The following is a 19,094-nucleotide window of genomic DNA, read 5'->3' as shown; positions in this document are numbered from 1 at the left end:
TGGCTGAATTGTTAGTTTACTGAGCAGTGTGATGCCAACAGCGTGGATTCAGTTCCTGTCACCGGTTTGAGGTTAATCATGAAGGATTCTCTTTCTCAACCTCTTCCCTCAGCTGAGGTCTGGTAGTCCTCAGGTTAAATCACCACCAGTCGCTTCTCTCAAATGAGAGAACAGCCCCTATGGTCTGGTAAGACTGTGGTGACACAACAACTTATCTAGTCCCATTTGCCAACATTTGGCACATACCCCTCCAAACCCTTCCTATTCATGTATCCTTTTAAATGACATACACACACAAGTTGCCTGTTATGTCCCTTTTAAATCTTTCCCCTTTCACCTGAAACCATTTGATCCAGCAAGGTTCCATAAGGTGTTACCAGATCAGCACCAAGTAAAGAACAGAGGGAAAATCCGGCAAACCAGGTAGCGTGTATGAGGAGATTCAGAGTTAGCATTTCCAGTTGTTGGTCTAATGAAAGGCCATTGACCTGAAATGTTTAGAGTTTCTCTCTCTAGATGCTGTCCGACCAGTTGAGCTTTTCCAGCTCTTTCTATTCTTATTCCAGATTCCTAACATCTGCAGAATTTTGCTTCTGTATCTGTGAGAACCAGGTAAGTTGTTTTTATGACGTTGCATGGGAAATCCGTGTTGGTCTGGACACCATCACTTCTGTGATATCATGCAATGGAATATTTTACATGCACTGGAGAGGGAACCAAGTCTCAATTTACATTCCCTTCTAACAGCTCTGGCAGTGCTTCATTGGAGTGTCAGCCAAGGTGCAGGGCTCAATTTTCTGCAGGACAACATTGGACTTGCTGATTCTGAAACAGGAATGCATCCACTGATACTTAACAGTGACAGAAAAGGCCAGTCTGGCAGGGGAGGAGAGAATTAGACACACAAACATACAAATTAGGAGCAGAAGTAGACTATTCAATCTCATGAGCCTTCTCTGGCATTTAATAAGACCTTCACTGGTTCACTGTCTGTGTTTTAATTCCTTTAGGTTAGGACTGGGTTTCGAATCCACCTCAAATTGATGCAATGAGCATCTCTGTTCCATCCTTAGCACAAGCAATACATAAACATAACTCAGGCAACCAAAACTAATTCCCCAATGTTAAGTTCCTAGCATTTGTAATCTAGGAACCTTGGGAACAATACATTAGTCCTTTTGGTCAGATGTAATAACCCTCTCATAGACTGCCAATTTGGCCCATTCAGCTCCTGACCTCATTAAAGCTCTGGTTCAAATTTGGACAAAAGAGCTGAATTGCAAAGGTGAGATGAGATTGACTGCCTTTAATGTCAAGGCAGTACATAACAGACTGGGGCATCAAGGAGTCCTGGCAAAACTGAAGACAATGGGATTTGAGGAAACCTCACTGCTGGTTGGAGTCACACCTAACACAAAAAAAAGTTTGTAGTTGTTGGAGATCAGTCAGCTCGAGGACATCTCTGCAGGAGGTTCTCAGAGCAGGGTCCGAGGCCATCTTCAACTGCTTCATCAACAACCTTCCCTCCATCATAAGACGGGGAGGGTATGTTCACTGATGACTGCACAATTTTCAGCACCATTCACTACTCCGCAGATACTGAAGCAGTCCACGTTCAAATGCAGCAGCTCAGGGACAGGTTCCAGGCTTGCCATGATACATGACAAATAATGTGGCATCTCAAGCTACAGGAGGACCAGGCAATGTTCATTTCCAACAAGAGACAATGTCACCACACTGTTCCGTCGCTGAGACAGTACGATAGCCAGCTCCGTCACCGAGACGGTACAATATCCAGCTCCATCGCTGAGACAGTACGATACCCAGCTCCGTCACTGAGACAGTACAATATCCAGCTCCGTCACTGAGACAGTACAATATCCAGCTCCGTCACTGAGACAGTACGATATCCAGCTCCGTCACTGAGACAGTACGATATCCAGCTCCGTCACTGAGACAGTACGATATCCAGCTCCGTCACTGAGACAGTACGATATCCAGCTCCGTCACTGAGACAGTACGATATCCAGCTCCGTCACTGAGACAGTACGATATCCAGCTCCGTCACTGAGACAGTACGATATCCAGCTCCGTCACTGAGACAGTACGATATCCAGCTCCGTCACTGAGACAGTACGATATCCAGCTCCGTCACTGAGACAGTACGATATCCAGCTCCGTCACTGAGACAGTACGATATCCAGCTCCGTCACTGAGACAGTACGATATCCAGCTCCGTCACTGAGACAGTACGATATCCAGCTCCGTCACTGAGACAGTACAATATCCAGCTCCGTCACTGAGACAGTACAATATCCAGCTCCGTCACTGAGACAGTACAATATCCAGCTCCGTCACTGAGACAGTACGATACCCAGCTCCGTCGCTGAGACAGTACGATACCCAGCTCCGTCACTGAGACAGTACAATACCCAGCTCCGTCACTGAGACAGTACAATACCCAGCTCCGTCACTGAGACAGTACAATACCCAGCTCCATCACTGAGACAATACAATACCCAGCTCCGTCACTGAGACTGTATAATACCCAGCTCCGTCACTGAGACAGTACAATATCCAGCTCCGTCACCGAGACAGTACGATACCCAGTTCCGTCACCGAGACAGTACGATACCCAGCTCAGTCACTGAGACAGTACAATACCCAGCTCCGTCACCGAGACAGTACGATACCCAGTTCCGTCACCAAGACAGTACAATACCCAGCTCCGTCACTGAGACTGTACGATACCCAGCTCCGTCACCGAGACTATACGATACCCAGCTCCGTCACCGAGACAGTACAATATCCAGTTCCATCACTGAGACTGTACAATATCCAAATGGTATTGAAGGTTTATAAAGTAAGGTTGGATAAGCTGGGGATTTTTTTCACTGGAGCATAGGAGGTTCTTGTATAGTTTATAAAATCATAAGGGGTATAGATGGAATTAATGGCAGTTATCTTTTCCCTAGGATATAGGATTTCAAGACACAGTTTTAAGAAGAGGAAAGATATTTTCAAAAGACATGAGGGGCAAAATTTTAACACAGAAGGTGGTTTGCGTGTGGAATGAACTTCCAGAGGAAGTGGTAGATATTGGTACAATTACAATGTTAAGATGACATTTGGATAAGCACATGATTAAGAAATGTTTGGAGGGATATGGACCAGGGGCTGGCAGGTGGGGCTAGTTCAATTTGGAATTACGGTCAGCATGGACCGGTTGGACCAAAGGGTCTGTATTTGCGCTATATGTCCCTATGGCCTCATTAATTGCTCCCAATGTTTTACCTTATTTGCAGTATTAACAGAATACAGCTCTACACCACTGCCATATTTATTCTTCATCTTAGACCGCCACTCGGGTTTGGGAAATTACAATAGGTTGTGAGGTAATTGTGTCATATGTGGGAGGCAGGATTGGATAGAAAACCTGTCAACCCCTCCAATCTCGCGGCGCTGCCTCTGCAGGTTTCTAACAAAGTTTCCTGATATGTTTTCTCCCATTCAGATGAACCTTGCCCTGTATTGACCAGTCTCAATCCAGACTTTCCCACGAGTTGGGAGAGATGATTGACCTTTTCAGGGAAGCATTGATGATATTTGTTTTCACAAAGTTCCTATTCTGCTATTCATGGAATCCTATGCTCCATTGCTGCAGATTTAGAAACATAGACAATAGGAGCAGGAGTAGGCCATTCAGCCCTTCGAGCCTGCTCCACCATTCTATATAATCATCTCAGTACCCCATTCCTGCTTTCTCTCCATACTCCTTGATCTTTTAAGCTACAAGGGCCACATCCAGCTTCCTCTTGAATCTATCTCGTGAACTTGCCCCAATAGCTTTCTGTGGGAGAGAATTCCACAGGCTCTCACCTCTCTGAGTGAAGAAACTCTTCCTCATCTCACTCCTGAATGACTTACCCCTTACTCTTAGACTGTGACCTCAAGTTCTAGACTTCCCCTACATTAGGAACATTCTTCCCACGTCTAGCCTGTCCAGTCCCACCAGGATTCTATGTGTTTCTCTGAGATCCCCCTCATTCTTCTGAATTCCAAGGATTACAAGTCCAGTTGATCCAGTTTTTCTTCATTTGTCAGTCCTGCCATCCCGGGAATCAGTCTGGTGAACCTTTGCTGGATTCCCTCAAGAGCAAGAAAGTCCTTTCTCAGACTGGGAAATCAAAACTGCACATAATACTTGAGGTGTAGCTTCACCAAGGTCCTGTATCACTGCTGTAAGACATCCCTGCTCCTATACTCAAATCCTCTTACGATGAAGACCAGCGTGCTATTAGCTTTCCTCACTGTATTCTGAACGTGCATGCAAACATTCAGCGACTCCTCCACCATGACACCCAGGTCTTGGTGCCCCTCACCTCATCCTATACAGCCACCGTTCAGAAATAATCTGCCTTTCTGTTCTTTTGCCACCAACGTGGATAATCTCATACACAGTACTCCTCGGTTCAGGAATGATGCAAACATAAATCAGCCATAATTCCCCCTTGCTGATTGCTCCTGTTGCAAACTGCTCATTGCAGGATCAGTCTGCTCTATGCTGCCAATTAATCACCAGATCCTGAACAACTGCAACACTCTGAGCTATCACAATTCCATAATAAAATTGGAAGAGAAACAGCAAAAAAAGAATTAAATGTGAATCTGACACAGTTAATTATCTTAACCCTAACAATAATGTAATTCTATGGCAGCAAGAGCTGAAAGCAGCAATTCATAAAGATTCCTAAAGATATTTTTACCAGTGTTTTTACTGAGCTTCAATCATCTGTCTAATGCTGACTAATCTATTTGAATAATATTCCACCGTATACCCATTCTTGCACAACAGTTTATTTTCCACTAAAGAAAATTAATATTGATGTGAATAAGCTTTGCATAGTAAACATAGGCAGTAAATAGTTTTTTTTGGCTTCAGGACTATAGTTGGAGATTACTAATCTACAACTTGAGACATGTTACATGACTTGGGGACAGTTATTGATTTTATGTTTTAATTTCTCTCTTCATTCGGCCAATTTCTTTTGTCCCGTTACATTTGAACTTGTGCAATGTGCATCAACAATTTGACAAACTCAGCATAGCTCCATGCCAAGAGCTCAGATGAGTTAACAGTACCATGTCATTCAAGCTCCTGAACACTGCTCCATCTCAGCTCATTTCATCATTCTTTCATTACTCTCCAGGACAGAATTCACAAATACACTGCTTAATTGTTTCACTGGCTCTGCTTTTCAGATATTTCAGCTCAGATCACGGATCCCGGCACCCTCCTGCCAAGTACCATCAGCTCCTTGTCTCTCTACAATTTAAGTAAAGGTCCTTCTTCTCAACTTCACATCTTCATCTGAGCTGTGAATATCTCCAGCCACTTGTCAAACTTTACCTGATTACCCTCCTGAGAAGCAGCTTGTGACAACACAGGGGATACACAAATGCAAGTTGCTGTTGAGCAGAGACTTTGGAATGGTTTTCCCATCAGTGTAATGAGAGGGTCGGCTACAAATCAGCTGCATAATTGCGAGCTCAACGGCAGTCTGCAACACTTCAAACGTGTTGCATGCAGACTTCCAGCACCCCAGCTGATGCTAGCGAACCCTGGTGTGCCACCATCTGCTCAATCGTTGTCAGAGGCAACAAGGATCTGGTGTTGACACTACAGTTTTGACACACTTCCTATCGCAACAAACCACTATTGCAGAACTGAACAGTGACAGCATATTAACCATCCATTGTGATCCACAACTGTGTTCATGTCCCACATTTCCTTTTGGAAAATAGAATGATGGAAATTTTGTACAAGCAAACTTTTTATTAACCAGTATCTATGGGACCAGGAGTGTGCCAGCTAGTCAAGAGGTCCACGTAATCAATGTAAAAACACACACTGTGTAACAGAAACATATTGCGGGGGATATACACATCACTCTTACATTTTACTAACAGAATAAATCACTTAAGTAATAATGCAACTTTGCCTTAAATAAAACTTACTGGCAGAGAGCTTTCTCACCTGCAGCCTCAACTGACTACTCGGTATTTCAGGTATATCATTTTTACCGGTTTATCAAGAATGCTGGTTCATAAGATACTGGTCAAAGTTTACTGGAATAATATTTTTGGATGTACCCTCCATCTCAAATGGAGGGTAGTGTTGTTGGTTGATGTGAGGTTCTGTTAGTTAATGCAGGCTCAGAGGAGTACCACCAACGAAACAATGACTGAGGAAGGCAAGGCAGTGTACAGCCTAGTTCACAAGTTCACAGCCAGAAACAATAACAAGTGAGAGTAAATTGATAAATATATGAATGAGAAACATTTGGAGGAATAGGGGCCAACTGCAGGCAAATGGGACTAGTTTATTTGGGATTATGATCAGTGTGGACTGGTTGGACCAAAAGGTCTGTTTCTGTGACTCTTACCCTTCTCCATTATCTGGGATCTGAAAGCACAAATAAAGAGAAACCCTCACTAGCTGGGGAGTCAGTAACCAGAAAACAAGATTTCAGATCATTAGTAAAAATCCTGGAGGTAAGATGAAGAGTGAGTTAGATTTGCGAAGTCTGGCCTCTTCAGACTGCTCCCCGATTCAATAAGATCCTGACTGCCTGGAAAAGTGGCAGAAGAGTTGTTAGTAACTCTCATAAAAGAGAATTTGATAAATATTTGAAAGTGAAAAATGTACAGGACTTTGGGGACAGAGATGGAAAGTGGAACTAATTGGATGTGGTAGCTCTTTTGAAGAAAAGGAAAGATTAACATTTATACACAAGCGATTTTGACAACAGAGGAATGCTTCAATGATTTTACAGTCAATAAAGTGTTCCTGAAGTTTAGTCACTGCTGCAATATAGGAAATGCAGCGACCAATTTGCACCAAGCAAGTACCCATGGAGAGCAATGTGATAAGGAATAGGTGATTTGCTTTTGTAAGTGATAAGTTATGGCAGTCCCTGCTCTTTGAGGTAGTTCCACGAGATTTCTCACCCACTTGCAAAGGGTACTTTGGTTGACAAGTTGTGAAAGTAGCTGTGTTTGTGACAGTGCAGCATCAGACAGACAGCCCTGAGTTTGGTGCTCAAGCCCTGTAGGGGAGGCTTGAATCCAGAGCCTTGAGACTCAAAAGGTGAGAGGCTTCCAGGTGAGTCAACCCCCAAACTGCTGATGATATCATACATCAAATGATGTCAAACTGCGCTGTATTCTTAAAAACATATTCACAGGATGACGGCAGCACTAACTAGGCCAGGATTTATTGCCCACCCCTGAACGAGGTTGAGAGGCAACCACATTGCTGTGGGTCTAGAGTCACATGTAGGCCAGAATAGGTAAGGATGGCAGTTTCCTTCCCTAAAGGAATTAGCAAACCACAAGGGATTTTTCAGCAATTGGTAATCGTCATCATCTGGGCGACCAACACGAGATTCCCCAATCAGATGCTCTACTCCCAGCTTCAAAACAGCAGGCAAACCCCAGATGGACAGAGGAAAGACTTCAGGTATACCCTCAAGGTCTCACTGGTGAAGTGCAGCATTCCCATCAACACCTGAGAATCACTGGCCCGAGACCACCCAAAGTGGAGCAGCAGCATCCAGGAAGGGGTCGAGCACCTCGAGACTTGTTGTCGGAAAGAAGCAGAAGCCAGGGGAAAACAGCATAAGGAGTGTGCTCCCACACCCACCCACCTGTGGTAGCTGTATTGGTCTGTGCAGCCACCTACAGACTCACCCTGAGAGCAGGAGAGAGTCATCCTCATCTGCGGGGGACTGCTGATGGTGATAGATTCTTAATTCCAGGTTTTCACTGAATTCAAATTGCACCATCTGCCGTGGCGGGATTCAAACCCAGGTCTCCAGAACCTTATCTGGGTCTCTAGATATCTAACACTGTCCTAAATCAAAAGAAATCCATTTGCTTCAGATACAAGAGTTGGAACTGAATTGACCTCTCCTACCTTTTGTTACAAGGCTGTTTGTAAATTAAGTACAGTCACGGACTGCGGTGTAAACTAATGGATTAGTTCAATCCTGAATTGTACAGTGTTTATCGCACTATCACAATGAATAGTTCAGGCGAATGATATGGATGTATTTATTTATTTTTATTAATTCACTGGATGTGGTCCTCTGGCTGTGACAGCATTTATTGCCCATTTCTTACCTGGCACCTACTCCTCAAACTCATCTGTACCCTTGTGGAGTTCTATACTGCCCTCACAGTTCACAATTCTTCCAAGTTTTGTCTTGTCTGCAAATTTTGAAATATCTCCCTGATTGCCAAGATCTAAGTCATTCATTTGGATCAGGAAAAGCAAGCACGCCAATATCGTCCCCTGGGAAATTCCACTAGAAACCATTTCTCCAGCCCGAAAAATATCCATTGACCATTACTCTCTGTTTCTTACCACTCAGTTAATTTTGTATCCTTGTTGTTAATGTCCCTATTACATCATGACCTATAACCTTCCTCACATCTATTGTGTGGTACTGTATCAAACCCTGGACAGCACGGTGGCACAGTGGTTAACACTGCTGCCTCACAGCGCCAGAGACCCAGGTTCAATTCCCGCCTGAGGTGACTCTCTGTGTGGAGTTTGCACATTCTCCCCGTGACTGCATGGGTTTCCTCCCACAATCCAAAAATGTGCAGGTTAGGTGGATTGGCCACGCTAAATTGCCCATGGTGTTAGATGAAGGGGTAAATGTAGGGGAATGAGTCTGGGTGGGTTGCGCTTCGGCGGGTCGGTATGGACTTGTTGGGCCAAAGGGCCTGTTTCCACACTGTAAGTAATCTAATCTAATCTACTTTTTGAACATCCGTGTCCACCATATCACTGAGCCTGTTACCTCTTCAAAATACTCCAGCTAGCTAGTTAAACATGATTTCTCCTTTACAGATCCATGCTGACTCTTCCTAATCAACCCACCTTTTCCATGTAACTGCTAATTCTATCCCCCAAATTGTTTCCAAAAGCTTCTCCACCACTGAACTTAACCTTACTGATTTGTAATTGTTGGGCTTATCCTGAAAACCTTTCTTAAGTTTGCCAAGGTAACAACGCCACCACCACCACCACCACCACCACTGGTGGGTCGGTGTTATCAATGGGACAGGACATACCAGGGCCAAATGGAATATAGACAAAAGTGAGGACTGCAGATGTTGGAGATCAGAGTCAAGATTAGAGTGGTGCTGGAAAAGCACAGCAGGTCAGGCAGCATCCGAAGAGCAGGAAAATTGACGTTTCGTGCAAAAGCCCTTCATCAGGAATGAGGCAGGCAGCCTCTGGGGTGGAGGCTCCCTGAATCATTCCTGACAAAGGGCTTTTGCCCCACATGCAATGGACACTAGGTTGTTAACAGAAGCCAGGGCTCTGAGGAAGGGTCACTCAACCCGAAACATTGACTCTGATCTCACCACAGATGCTGCCAGACTGCTAAACTTGTCCAGCAATTTCTGTTTTTGTTTCCGGTTTACAGCATCGGCAGTTTTTTTCTTGGTTTTCATTAAGAATGAGCAGCGAGAAGGGGACATGAAAAGTCCTTAGTTGGTAGGATTAGGGAAAACCCACAGGCTTTCTATAGGTATGTCAGGAATAAAAGGATGACTAGGGTAGGTATCGGTCCAGTCAAGGACAGTAGTGGGAAGTTGTGCGTGGAGGCGGAGGAGATTGGTGAGACACTAAATCAATACTTTTCGTCAGTATTCACTCAGGAACAGGACACGTACGTAGGGAAGAGGTCCGGGGAATACTGGAAAGGGTGAAAATAGATAAGTCCCCTGGGCCTGATGGCATTTATCCTAGGATCCTCTGGGAAGCTAGGGAGGAGATAGCGGAGCCATTGGCCTTGATTTTTAGGTCGTCGTTGTCTTCGGGAACAGTGCCAGAAGACTGGAGGATAGCGAATGTGGTCCCCTTGTTCAAGAAGGGGAGCAGGGATAGCCCGAGTAACTATAGGCCAGTGAGTCTCACTTCTGTTGTGGGCAAAGTCTTAGAGAGAATTGTAAGGGATAGGATTTATGAACATCTGGATAGGAATAATGTGATCAAGGATAGTCAGCATGGTTTTGTGAAGGGCAGATCGTGCCTCACAAACCTTATTGAATTCTTTGAGAAGGTGACCAAGGAAGTGAACGAGGGTAAAGCAGTAGATGTGGTGTATATGGATTTTAGCAAGGCGTTCAATAAGGTACCCCATGGCAGGCTAATGCAAAAACTACGGAGGTATGGCATTGAGGGTGAGTTGGAGGTTTGGATTAGGAATTGGCTGGCTGGAAGGAGACAGAGGGTAGTAGTTGATGGTATAGGTTCATCTTGGAGCGCAGTTACTAGCGGCGTTCCACGAGGATCTGTTTTGGGACCATTGCTGTTTGTCATTTTTATAAATGACCTGGAGGAGGGGCTTGAAGGCCGGGTGAGCAAGTTTGCGGATGACACGAAAGTCGGTGGAGTTGTGAACAGCGAAGAAGGATGTGTCAGGTTACAGCGGGATATAGATAAGTTGCAGAGCTGGGCAGTAAGGTGGCAAATGGAATTCAATGTAGCTAAGTGTGAAGTCATTCACTTTGGTAGGAGTAACAAGAAGATGGATTACTGGGCTAATGGTAGACTACTTGGTAGTGTGGATGAGCAGAGGGATCTTGGTGTCCATGTACACAGATCTTTGAAAGTTGCCACCCAGGTAAATAGTGCTGTGAAGAAGGCATATGGTGTACTGGGCTTTATTGGTAGAGGAATTGAGTTCCGGAGTCCTGAGGTCATGTTGCAGTTGTATAAAACTCTGGTGCGGCCTCATCTGGAGTATTGTGTGCAGTTTTGGTCGCCATACTATAGGAAGGATGTGGAGGCATTGGAATGAGTGCAGAGGAGGTTTACCAGGATGTTGCCTGGCATGGTAGGAAGATCGTATGAGGAAAGGCTGAGGCACTCGGGACTTTTCTCATTAGAGAAAAGAAGGTTTAGGGGAGATTTGATAGCGGTGTACAAGATGATTAGGGGTTTAGATAGGATTGACAGTGAGAACCTTTTTCCGCTAATGAAGTCAGCTGTTACTAGGGGACACAGCTTTAAATTAAGGGGTGGTAGGTATAGGACAGATGTTAGGGGTAGATTTTTTACTCAGCGGGTTGAGTGTTCATGGAATGCCCTGCCAGTAGCAGTGGTGGACTCTCCCTCTTTATGCTCATTTAAGCGGGCATTGGACAAGCATATGGAGGTTATTGGGCTAGTGTAGGTTAGGTAGGCTTCGGTCGGCGCAACATCGAGGGCCGAAGGGCCTGTACTGCACTGTATTTTTCTATGTTCTATGTTAAGATGTGACCGTCAATTTTCCAGTCCTCACTGTATACAGGTGCTGTGCTGGAGGACAACTGATGGTATACCTTTGTTTAAAAAAGGGATGATTTGGAGGTGCCAGTGTCGGACTGGGATGTACACCAGGTTATAGTCCAATAGGTTTATTTGGAATCCCTAGCTTTCGGAGCGATATGTGCGAACTTCTTGGAGGTCCTCCATAAGCAAGTGCTTCCAAATAAACCTGTTGAACTATAACCTGGTATTTTGTGTGTTCTAACTTTAAAAAGGGAGCACAAGATAGACCAAATAATTATGTATCAGTTGGGCCTAACTTCATCAGTGGGCAAATTATTGGAATGCTTTCTGAGAGACAGGCTACACTTAAAGGGACAGAATAATCAAGCACAGTCGAGATGAATTCATTAAAAGAAGATCATGTCTGACTCACTCAACTGAATTCTTTTGAAGGGAGATTCAAAGAAAGTTGATGAAGGTAGTTGATGTAGTTGACATGGATTCAGCAAGGTTTTTGATAAAATCCCAGAAGGCCGACTAATTAAAAAAAGGGGATCTAGGGATTAGATCCAGCGCAGTGGCAGGAAACAAAAGGCAATTTTTGCCAGGTGCTTTTGCACCTTAGAAGCCCGTTACTTATTGAAGGTGCAATATTTGGCCCTCTGCATTTTCCATAAATTGGATGTCAATGTAATGGGGTATGACCAAGAAGTCTGTCAACAAGACAAAAACTGACTGACGGTTGACAGTGAGGAGGGTAGCTGTACGCAACAGCAAGATATCAATGGTGGCAGAAAAGTGGCAATTGGAATTCAACCTGGAGACATCTGAGGTGATACACTTGAGAAGTCAAACAAAGGCAAAGCAATGCACAATTAATGGGAGAATATTGAGAAGTGTAAAGAAAGTGAGAAACTTTGGAATGAATGTCCACTGACTTCTAAAGGTGGTAATGTTAGTAAGATAGCTAAGCAGGCATAAGGAATCTTTTCTTTTATTGGCCATGGCATTGGATTCAAGAACAGGGAAGTTATGCTGGCTCTGTACAAATGATTAGTTAAGCCACAATTTGAGTTACGGGTAGGGTTCTGAACTCCTCATTATTGAAAGGATGTAATTGTGGTAGAGGAGGTTCAGGGGAGATGTAGCAGGATATTGACAGGACTTGTAAAAAGCCGCTAACAAGAGACAGTTGGATAAGCTGGGGATATTCTGCTCAGAATAGACCTCATTGATGTGTTCAAAATTGAGAGGGGCTGGACAGAGTGGGTGGGAAGCATCGATTTACCCGAACAGAGCTGTCGGTGACCAGGAAGCACTGATTTCCAGAAATTTATAAAAGGTTTAGAGAGTAGATAGAGTCATAGAGAAACACAGCACTGAAACAGACCCTTTGGTCAACTCGTCCATGCCGATCAGTAATCCTAAATTAATCTAATCCCATTTGCCAGCATTTGGCCCATATCCCTCTAAATCCTTTCTATTCATAGACTCATCCAGATTCCTTTTAAATGTTGTAATTGTACCAGCCTCCACCACTTCCTCTGGTGGCCCATTCCATACACATACCACCCTCTGCATGAAAATGTTGCCCCTTAGGTCCCTTTATATCTTTCTCCTCTCACCCTAAACCTATGCCCTCTAGTTCTGGACTCCCCCAACCCATGGGGAAAAAAAGCTTGTCTATTTACCCTATCCATGCCTCTCATGATTTTATAAGGAAAATATTTTGACACAGAGAATGGCAGTGGTCCTGAAGGGTAGTAAAGGCAACAATTTTTGACTCATTTAAAAGGGTTGTCTGGAAGTACACCTCAAATGCAGTAACCTGCAGGGATATAGATCAAATGCTGGAAAAAGGAATCAGGCTAAGTCAGAGAAAGAACTGCGGTCTCCTTCTGTCCTGTAACAGTTCAATGATTCTGTGTTGGAAATTATGTTATGAAATTGAAGGCCAATACACTGAGGCAGTTCTGCACTGTCAGTGATGTTGCCTGTTTGTGCATTGAGGAACAATCTGCTTGAGCAATTAAGTACCTGTGAGCTGGCTATATATAAGCTGGAAAAGCCCTGCACATTCTAACATGCACAGCTTGCTGGGTAATGCAATGGGCAGCCTTAGATTCAAACACCATTGAAAGTCAAGGTTTCCAGGGCCAAAGGATGGGGAAGGAAGGTATTCAGAACTTATAAAGGAGTGGAAGGGAAAAGTTTATAAAATATGGAGGTACTGAATTTGAAGTTCTCTTGTTTGGATTACTCTGTAATCAATTGGGTCAAGGTGGCCTGGTGCACTACTGCAACAACAATGTGATAAGTACCACCTCAATGATGTGGTGGTCCATGTTTTGCCTTCATGTTAATTCCAATCTCAGCCTTAAGGCCAGCAATTTAATTTGTCCTGGGAATGAAGGAATAGTAGTCATCCCTTCAAAAGTAGGATCAGATCAATACCTGAAAGACACCTGGGACTGGGTCACATATAGATTCAATAGCAAGCTTCAAAACAGAATTGGATAAATACTTGAAAGCAAAGAAAAACATTTGAGACAATGAGCTGGGAGTTGCACTAAATAGACCTAAATAGGCTTGTTCAAAACAGCCAGCACTGATTTAATGGGCTGACAGGTTTCCTCCTGTGCTGAGGGATTTAACAACGCTGTGATCAAATAAAATATTTATAAAACAAACATTTACAAACTATTTATCAAACAAAATACAAATGTACTTGCCCTTAAATACAAGTGATAATAAATCATTCAATTAAACAGAGATTGAGGGATGGCAGGATAGAAGACCAGTTTGATTACAAACAGACTAAAGTGAGATGCAATACACGTCATCCTGTGCTATAACAGCAAGCAGGTTAAGACCTCCATCAAACTGCAGATAAAGGAACTTCCTCAGTACAAGCAACAGTTTTGTTATTAATTAATTGCACCGTATGATCCTGGCCTGAAATTTATTCCTTACCACCCAGTGGAGCCAATCTACTGACAGCTTCCTCATGTTACATTTTGGCAATGTCTGCAAGGTTTCACCCTACTTCTTGCTTCAATTTTCTCAGCTCCTGCTCTAAACTGCCATGCGTCTGCCCTCAAGTGTCCACTTCCATAGTAACTGCTGTCAGTTTTGCAGCAAGCACAGGTCCTCGTGTGCAAGTTACACATTATACTTCTAAATGAAGTTTGAACAGAAAACACACAGAACAAAGCATTGCTATTATAGAAAAGTCAATGCATACTCACTTCACCTCTATACTCCACTGCCTTAATCCCAGCATAGAACGGCACAAAGCTACTGGCAAGAAGAACCTGTTGAGAAATAGCAATTGTCAGCTTTCAAATATAAATCTGCAAAGATAACATTTTGCTCTCTACAGATGACTTAATGTACATCCCATGTGATAGCGTCAAAAACAAAGCACCTCTCAGTTTGACTCTAGCCAGTTGTGGGGGCTTGCTCTGAGAAAATTAGTTGCTGTATTTCTGACATTACATATACTAACTACATTTTGAAAAGTGCTTCATCAGCTGTGAACTACTTTCAGGCCATCAAGGTAGCAAAAAGGCACCCTTTCTTTTTCAAATATCCCTACAGTATTGGTAATCTCTATGTTGTGCTGGAAATTAATCTTTGATTCTCGGTGATTCCAGGGCGATACTGTCAAATGAGTTAAGCTGATATGGATCTGCTACCTGACCCAGTCTAAACAGGCCAATCATGGGTCTAGGATGCAGAGAATCCCATAGGGCTGTATCAATGGCTCGCTTCTCCTTCACTGTGTGACTCCCACGATAGGCAGCCCACTCTCAGTGCTGGTTCTCCTGCCTGACAGTAAACTCAATGTCCATGCCCTTGGTTCCACGGGTTTATGATCAAGCAAGCCTAAAATGATCCAAAGCAACTGAGGGAAATTGATAAAAGAGTTGACGCGTTCAGTGTGTAGCTTGTCAAGTCAAGTGTCAGGAAGTCAAGTTTGCATCTTGGTGGGATTAAATGACTTTGCTCTATTCTTTCACGGGAAGTGGTCATTGCTGGCAAGGTCAGAACTTGCTGTCTATCCCTAATTGCCTCTGAACTGAATGGCTTGTTAAGTTATTTCAGACAGGAGTTAAGAGGTAGCCAAATGTGTCTACTCTGAGCCAGAAGGCCTGGGTTCAAGTTTCACCTGCTCCAGAACATTTCTGAACAGGTTGATTTAAAAAACAGAGGCAACCACAATGCTATTAGCCTGGAGTTACATATAGGCCAGCCCAGTTCCTTAAAGGACATTAGTAAATCAGATGAATTTTTTACAGTGATCGACGATAGTTTAATGATCACCACTTCTGAAATTCAAATGGGATTTGATTAAAGGAGTAATAATGTCTTGCTGCAGTTTTATAAAACCTTGATTTGACTTCCACTTATTAAAGGAGAGATATGTTTGCCATAGAGGGATTTGAAAGGTTCACCAGATTAATCCCTGGGATGGAGGGATTGAGAAGGCTGGCTCTCTGGTCCCTGGAGTGCTGTAGGTTAAAGGTGACCTCACTGAATCTTGTCAAATTCTCAAAGGGCATGAGAGCGTGGATGTAAATTTTCTCCTGGTTAGCAAATTGACATAACCTCAGGGTAAGGTGGCCATTTAAGACTGCAATGAGGAGGAATTTCTTCACTTAAAGGGCAGCAAATCTTTGGATTACTGTGCAGACTAAAGACATTGGGAGGTTGGGCAGCACCGTGGCACAGTGGTTAGCACTGCTACCTCACAGTGCCAAGTACCCAGGTTCGATTCCAATCTTGGCTAACTGTCTGTGTGGAATTTGCACATTATCCCAATGTCTGCGTGGGTTTCCTCCGGATGCTCTGGTTTCATATAATGATGTGCAGATTAGGTGGATTGGCCATGCTAAATTGTCCACTTGTATCCAGGGATGTGCAGGTATTAGCCAATGGCAAATGCGGGGTCGGAGGATGGGTGGTGGAGTTCGGTCTAGGTGAGATGATCTTTGGAGGGTCAGTGCAGACTCCATGAGTCAAATGACCTCTACTGCACCACAGGGATTCTATAATTCTACAATATCAAGACTGAGCCCACTCCTGCTTCCTATGTTCAATTCCAGATTTATTAATTGAATGCACAATACCACAGTCCTTTGACCCGATATCCCCAAACTCCAGGTTACTAACTTAGTAACATTATCATTGCCACCATCTGCCATTCATTAACACAAATGGAAAAGGAAGACATAAGAATGTTACAACTTCAGCTTTATCTCCCTAGGGAATCACACCTCAGTAAGCCATGAATGTCTTCAGGTTACCAAAAAGAGATGTCAAAGTAGGGAATTTTTTTTTAAGAAACATAAATAGGCTGGGTATACTTATCTGCAATCTTCCAATAAGTGAAATTCTATTGCCTGCTTATCTCCAAAAGGCAAGAAAAAAAAAGGTAATTTACATATTGGAGACTCGAGATCTAATCTGCAAAGTCACAAGTAAATCTAAATTAAGACACTTTGCGAGAACAAAATATGACATTAGTAAGAATTTGTTGGTATTGATAGAAAGCCAATGGTAATAAATCTCAGGGCACTGCAATAATAAAACACCAGTAAGCTACAATAGGATTAGAGTCAGCTTTATAATAAAATTTCCAGTCAGTCATAGAGTCATATAGCATGGAAACAGACCCTTCGGGCCAACCAGCATATACCAACCAAAATCCCAAACCAAACTAATACCACTGCCTGCCCCTGGCCCATATTCTTCCAAACATTTCTTATTCATGTACTTATCCAAATATCTTTTAAACATTGTAACTGTACCCTATCCAACACTTCCTTTGGAGGTTCATTCCAAACACAAACCACACTCTGTGTAAAAAGATTGTCCCTCATGTCTTATTAAAATCTTTTTCCTCTTACTTTAAAAATACGTATTGAAATCCTTCATCCTAGAGAAAATACCCTTGCCATTCACCTTTTCTATACCCCTCATGATTTTATAAACCTCTGTAAGGTCACCCCTCAACCTCCTATGCTTTAATGAGAGAATTCCCAGCCTCTCCTTATAACTCAACCAGCCATTTCTGTCAACATCCTGGTAAATCTTGTCTGAAACCTCTCCAACTTAACAATATTCTTCCGAAAACTGGACAACCAGAACTGGACACAGTACTCCAGAAGAGGCCTCACCAACATCCTATACAACCTCAACACAATATCATAACTCCTACACTCGAAGGTGTGAGTAATGAAGGCAAGCACGCTAAACGCCTTCTTAACCACCCCGTCGACCTGTGATGCAAACTTCAAAGAATTATGTACCCTAAGTGTCTCTGTTCTACAAAACTAACCAAGACCCCACTTCTAACTGTTTAAATCCCACCCTTGTTTGTTTTACCAAAATGCAAGACTCTCCTTCTCAACCTCTTGCCTCACCTGAGGTCTGGTAGCCCTCAGGTTAAATCACCACCAGTCGCTTCTCTCTAATGGTAAGACTATGGCAACATAACAATAACTTCTCATTTATCCAAATTAAACTCCAGCTGCCATTCCTCAGCCCACTGACCCAATTGATCAAGAGCTCTTTGTAATCATCTTCACTGTCTACCACCAATTTTGGTGTCATCCGCAAACTTACTAACCAGCATCAGTAATCTCATGAATTTTAGTACTGTCATGCTTAATAGCTACTGCAACTAAACAATGAGAAATTGCTGAGTTCTGAGATGTAAAGGGATCTCTGTGTGTTGTAGTGCATGAATTGCAAAAGGTTAGAATCCATCTACAGCAGGTAATTAGGAAATCGAGCAAAATATTATCATTAATTGCAAGAGAAATTGGATACAAAAGTAAAATAATTAGGATTCTGTTACACAGGTGAGACTCAGACTGAGTACTGAGTTGGTGACCTTCTTTAGGGAAGGATATCAATGACTTGGAAGTCGTTCTGAGAAGGTTTACCAGGCTAATTCCTGGAACATGATAATCATGCATCTACGCGAGTTTAGGAGAATAAGAGGCAACTTTATTGAGACATATAAGATCCAGAGGGGTGTTGACAAGGTGATGTGGAGAGGATATTTCCTCTTATTGAAGAATCTACAAGTAGTGGTATTTGTTTACAAATAAAATTTTGGACCGAGTTTCAGAGAATTGTTTTCTCACAGGGTTGACGGTCTTTGGAACTGTCTTCCTCAAATGAATAGAGGAAGTAGAGTTTTTGACTATTTTTAAGACAGAGGTAAATAGATTCTAGCTAAGCATGACTGAATGATGAAAGGTTATCGGGTTAGGTGGAAATATGGAATAATCAGATCAAGTATGATCTTAATGAATAGTGCAGCGTGTTCAAAGGGCCAAGGGGCCAACACCGGCTCCTCATTCAAATGCTTATGACTAATTGATTGAACAGATGGGAGCCACTTTCTGATCATTTGTGCTTATTCCCTAAGCATGATCCACGTCTGGTCCACTGGAGTTCCTTCCTAGCTTTTGGACCTACAATTAACTTCTAAGGGAGCTCCTGAAGGACTGAAGGAAAGGGAGGAAGGAAAGAAAGAATGTGACAGGGTGTGAATTAGAAGTTTAGTGGCCTTCACTTTCAGGGTTAGTGAGACGGAGTGTAAAATTAGTGCGCACAATCGGAATCTGTATAAAACCTTAGTAAGATCACCATGAACAGTTTATGGCTCTACACTACAGGTGGGATGCCAAAGTAAAACAAAACTACAGTGCAGATTCATCAAGGTTAAGTTTGTTGTCAATAA

General features: G+C 43.1%; 1 protein-coding gene across 13 annotated transcripts in view; it reads right to left on the bottom strand.

Annotated features, from left to right (window-relative positions):
• The window catches only part of pnpla4 (patatin-like phospholipase domain containing 4), a 77,961-nt gene that overhangs the window by 26,639 nt on the left and 32,228 nt on the right, over nt 1-19,094 (bottom strand). For all 13 annotated transcript variants that reach the window (XM_072576869.1, XM_072576868.1, XM_072576866.1 and 10 more), the window contains one exon: nt 14,584-14,649. In XM_072576869.1, coding sequence (XP_072432970.1) covers nt 14,584-14,649 — 66 coding nt within the window. The remainder of the gene's footprint in view (nt 1-14,583; nt 14,650-19,094) is intronic.

Source organism: Chiloscyllium punctatum, chromosome 9 (assembly GCF_047496795.1).
Source record: "Chiloscyllium punctatum isolate Juve2018m chromosome 9, sChiPun1.3, whole genome shotgun sequence".
Taxonomy (NCBI): Eukaryota; Metazoa; Chordata; class Chondrichthyes; order Orectolobiformes; family Hemiscylliidae; genus Chiloscyllium; species Chiloscyllium punctatum.
This window is presented reverse-complemented; position numbering and strand designations above follow the sequence as displayed.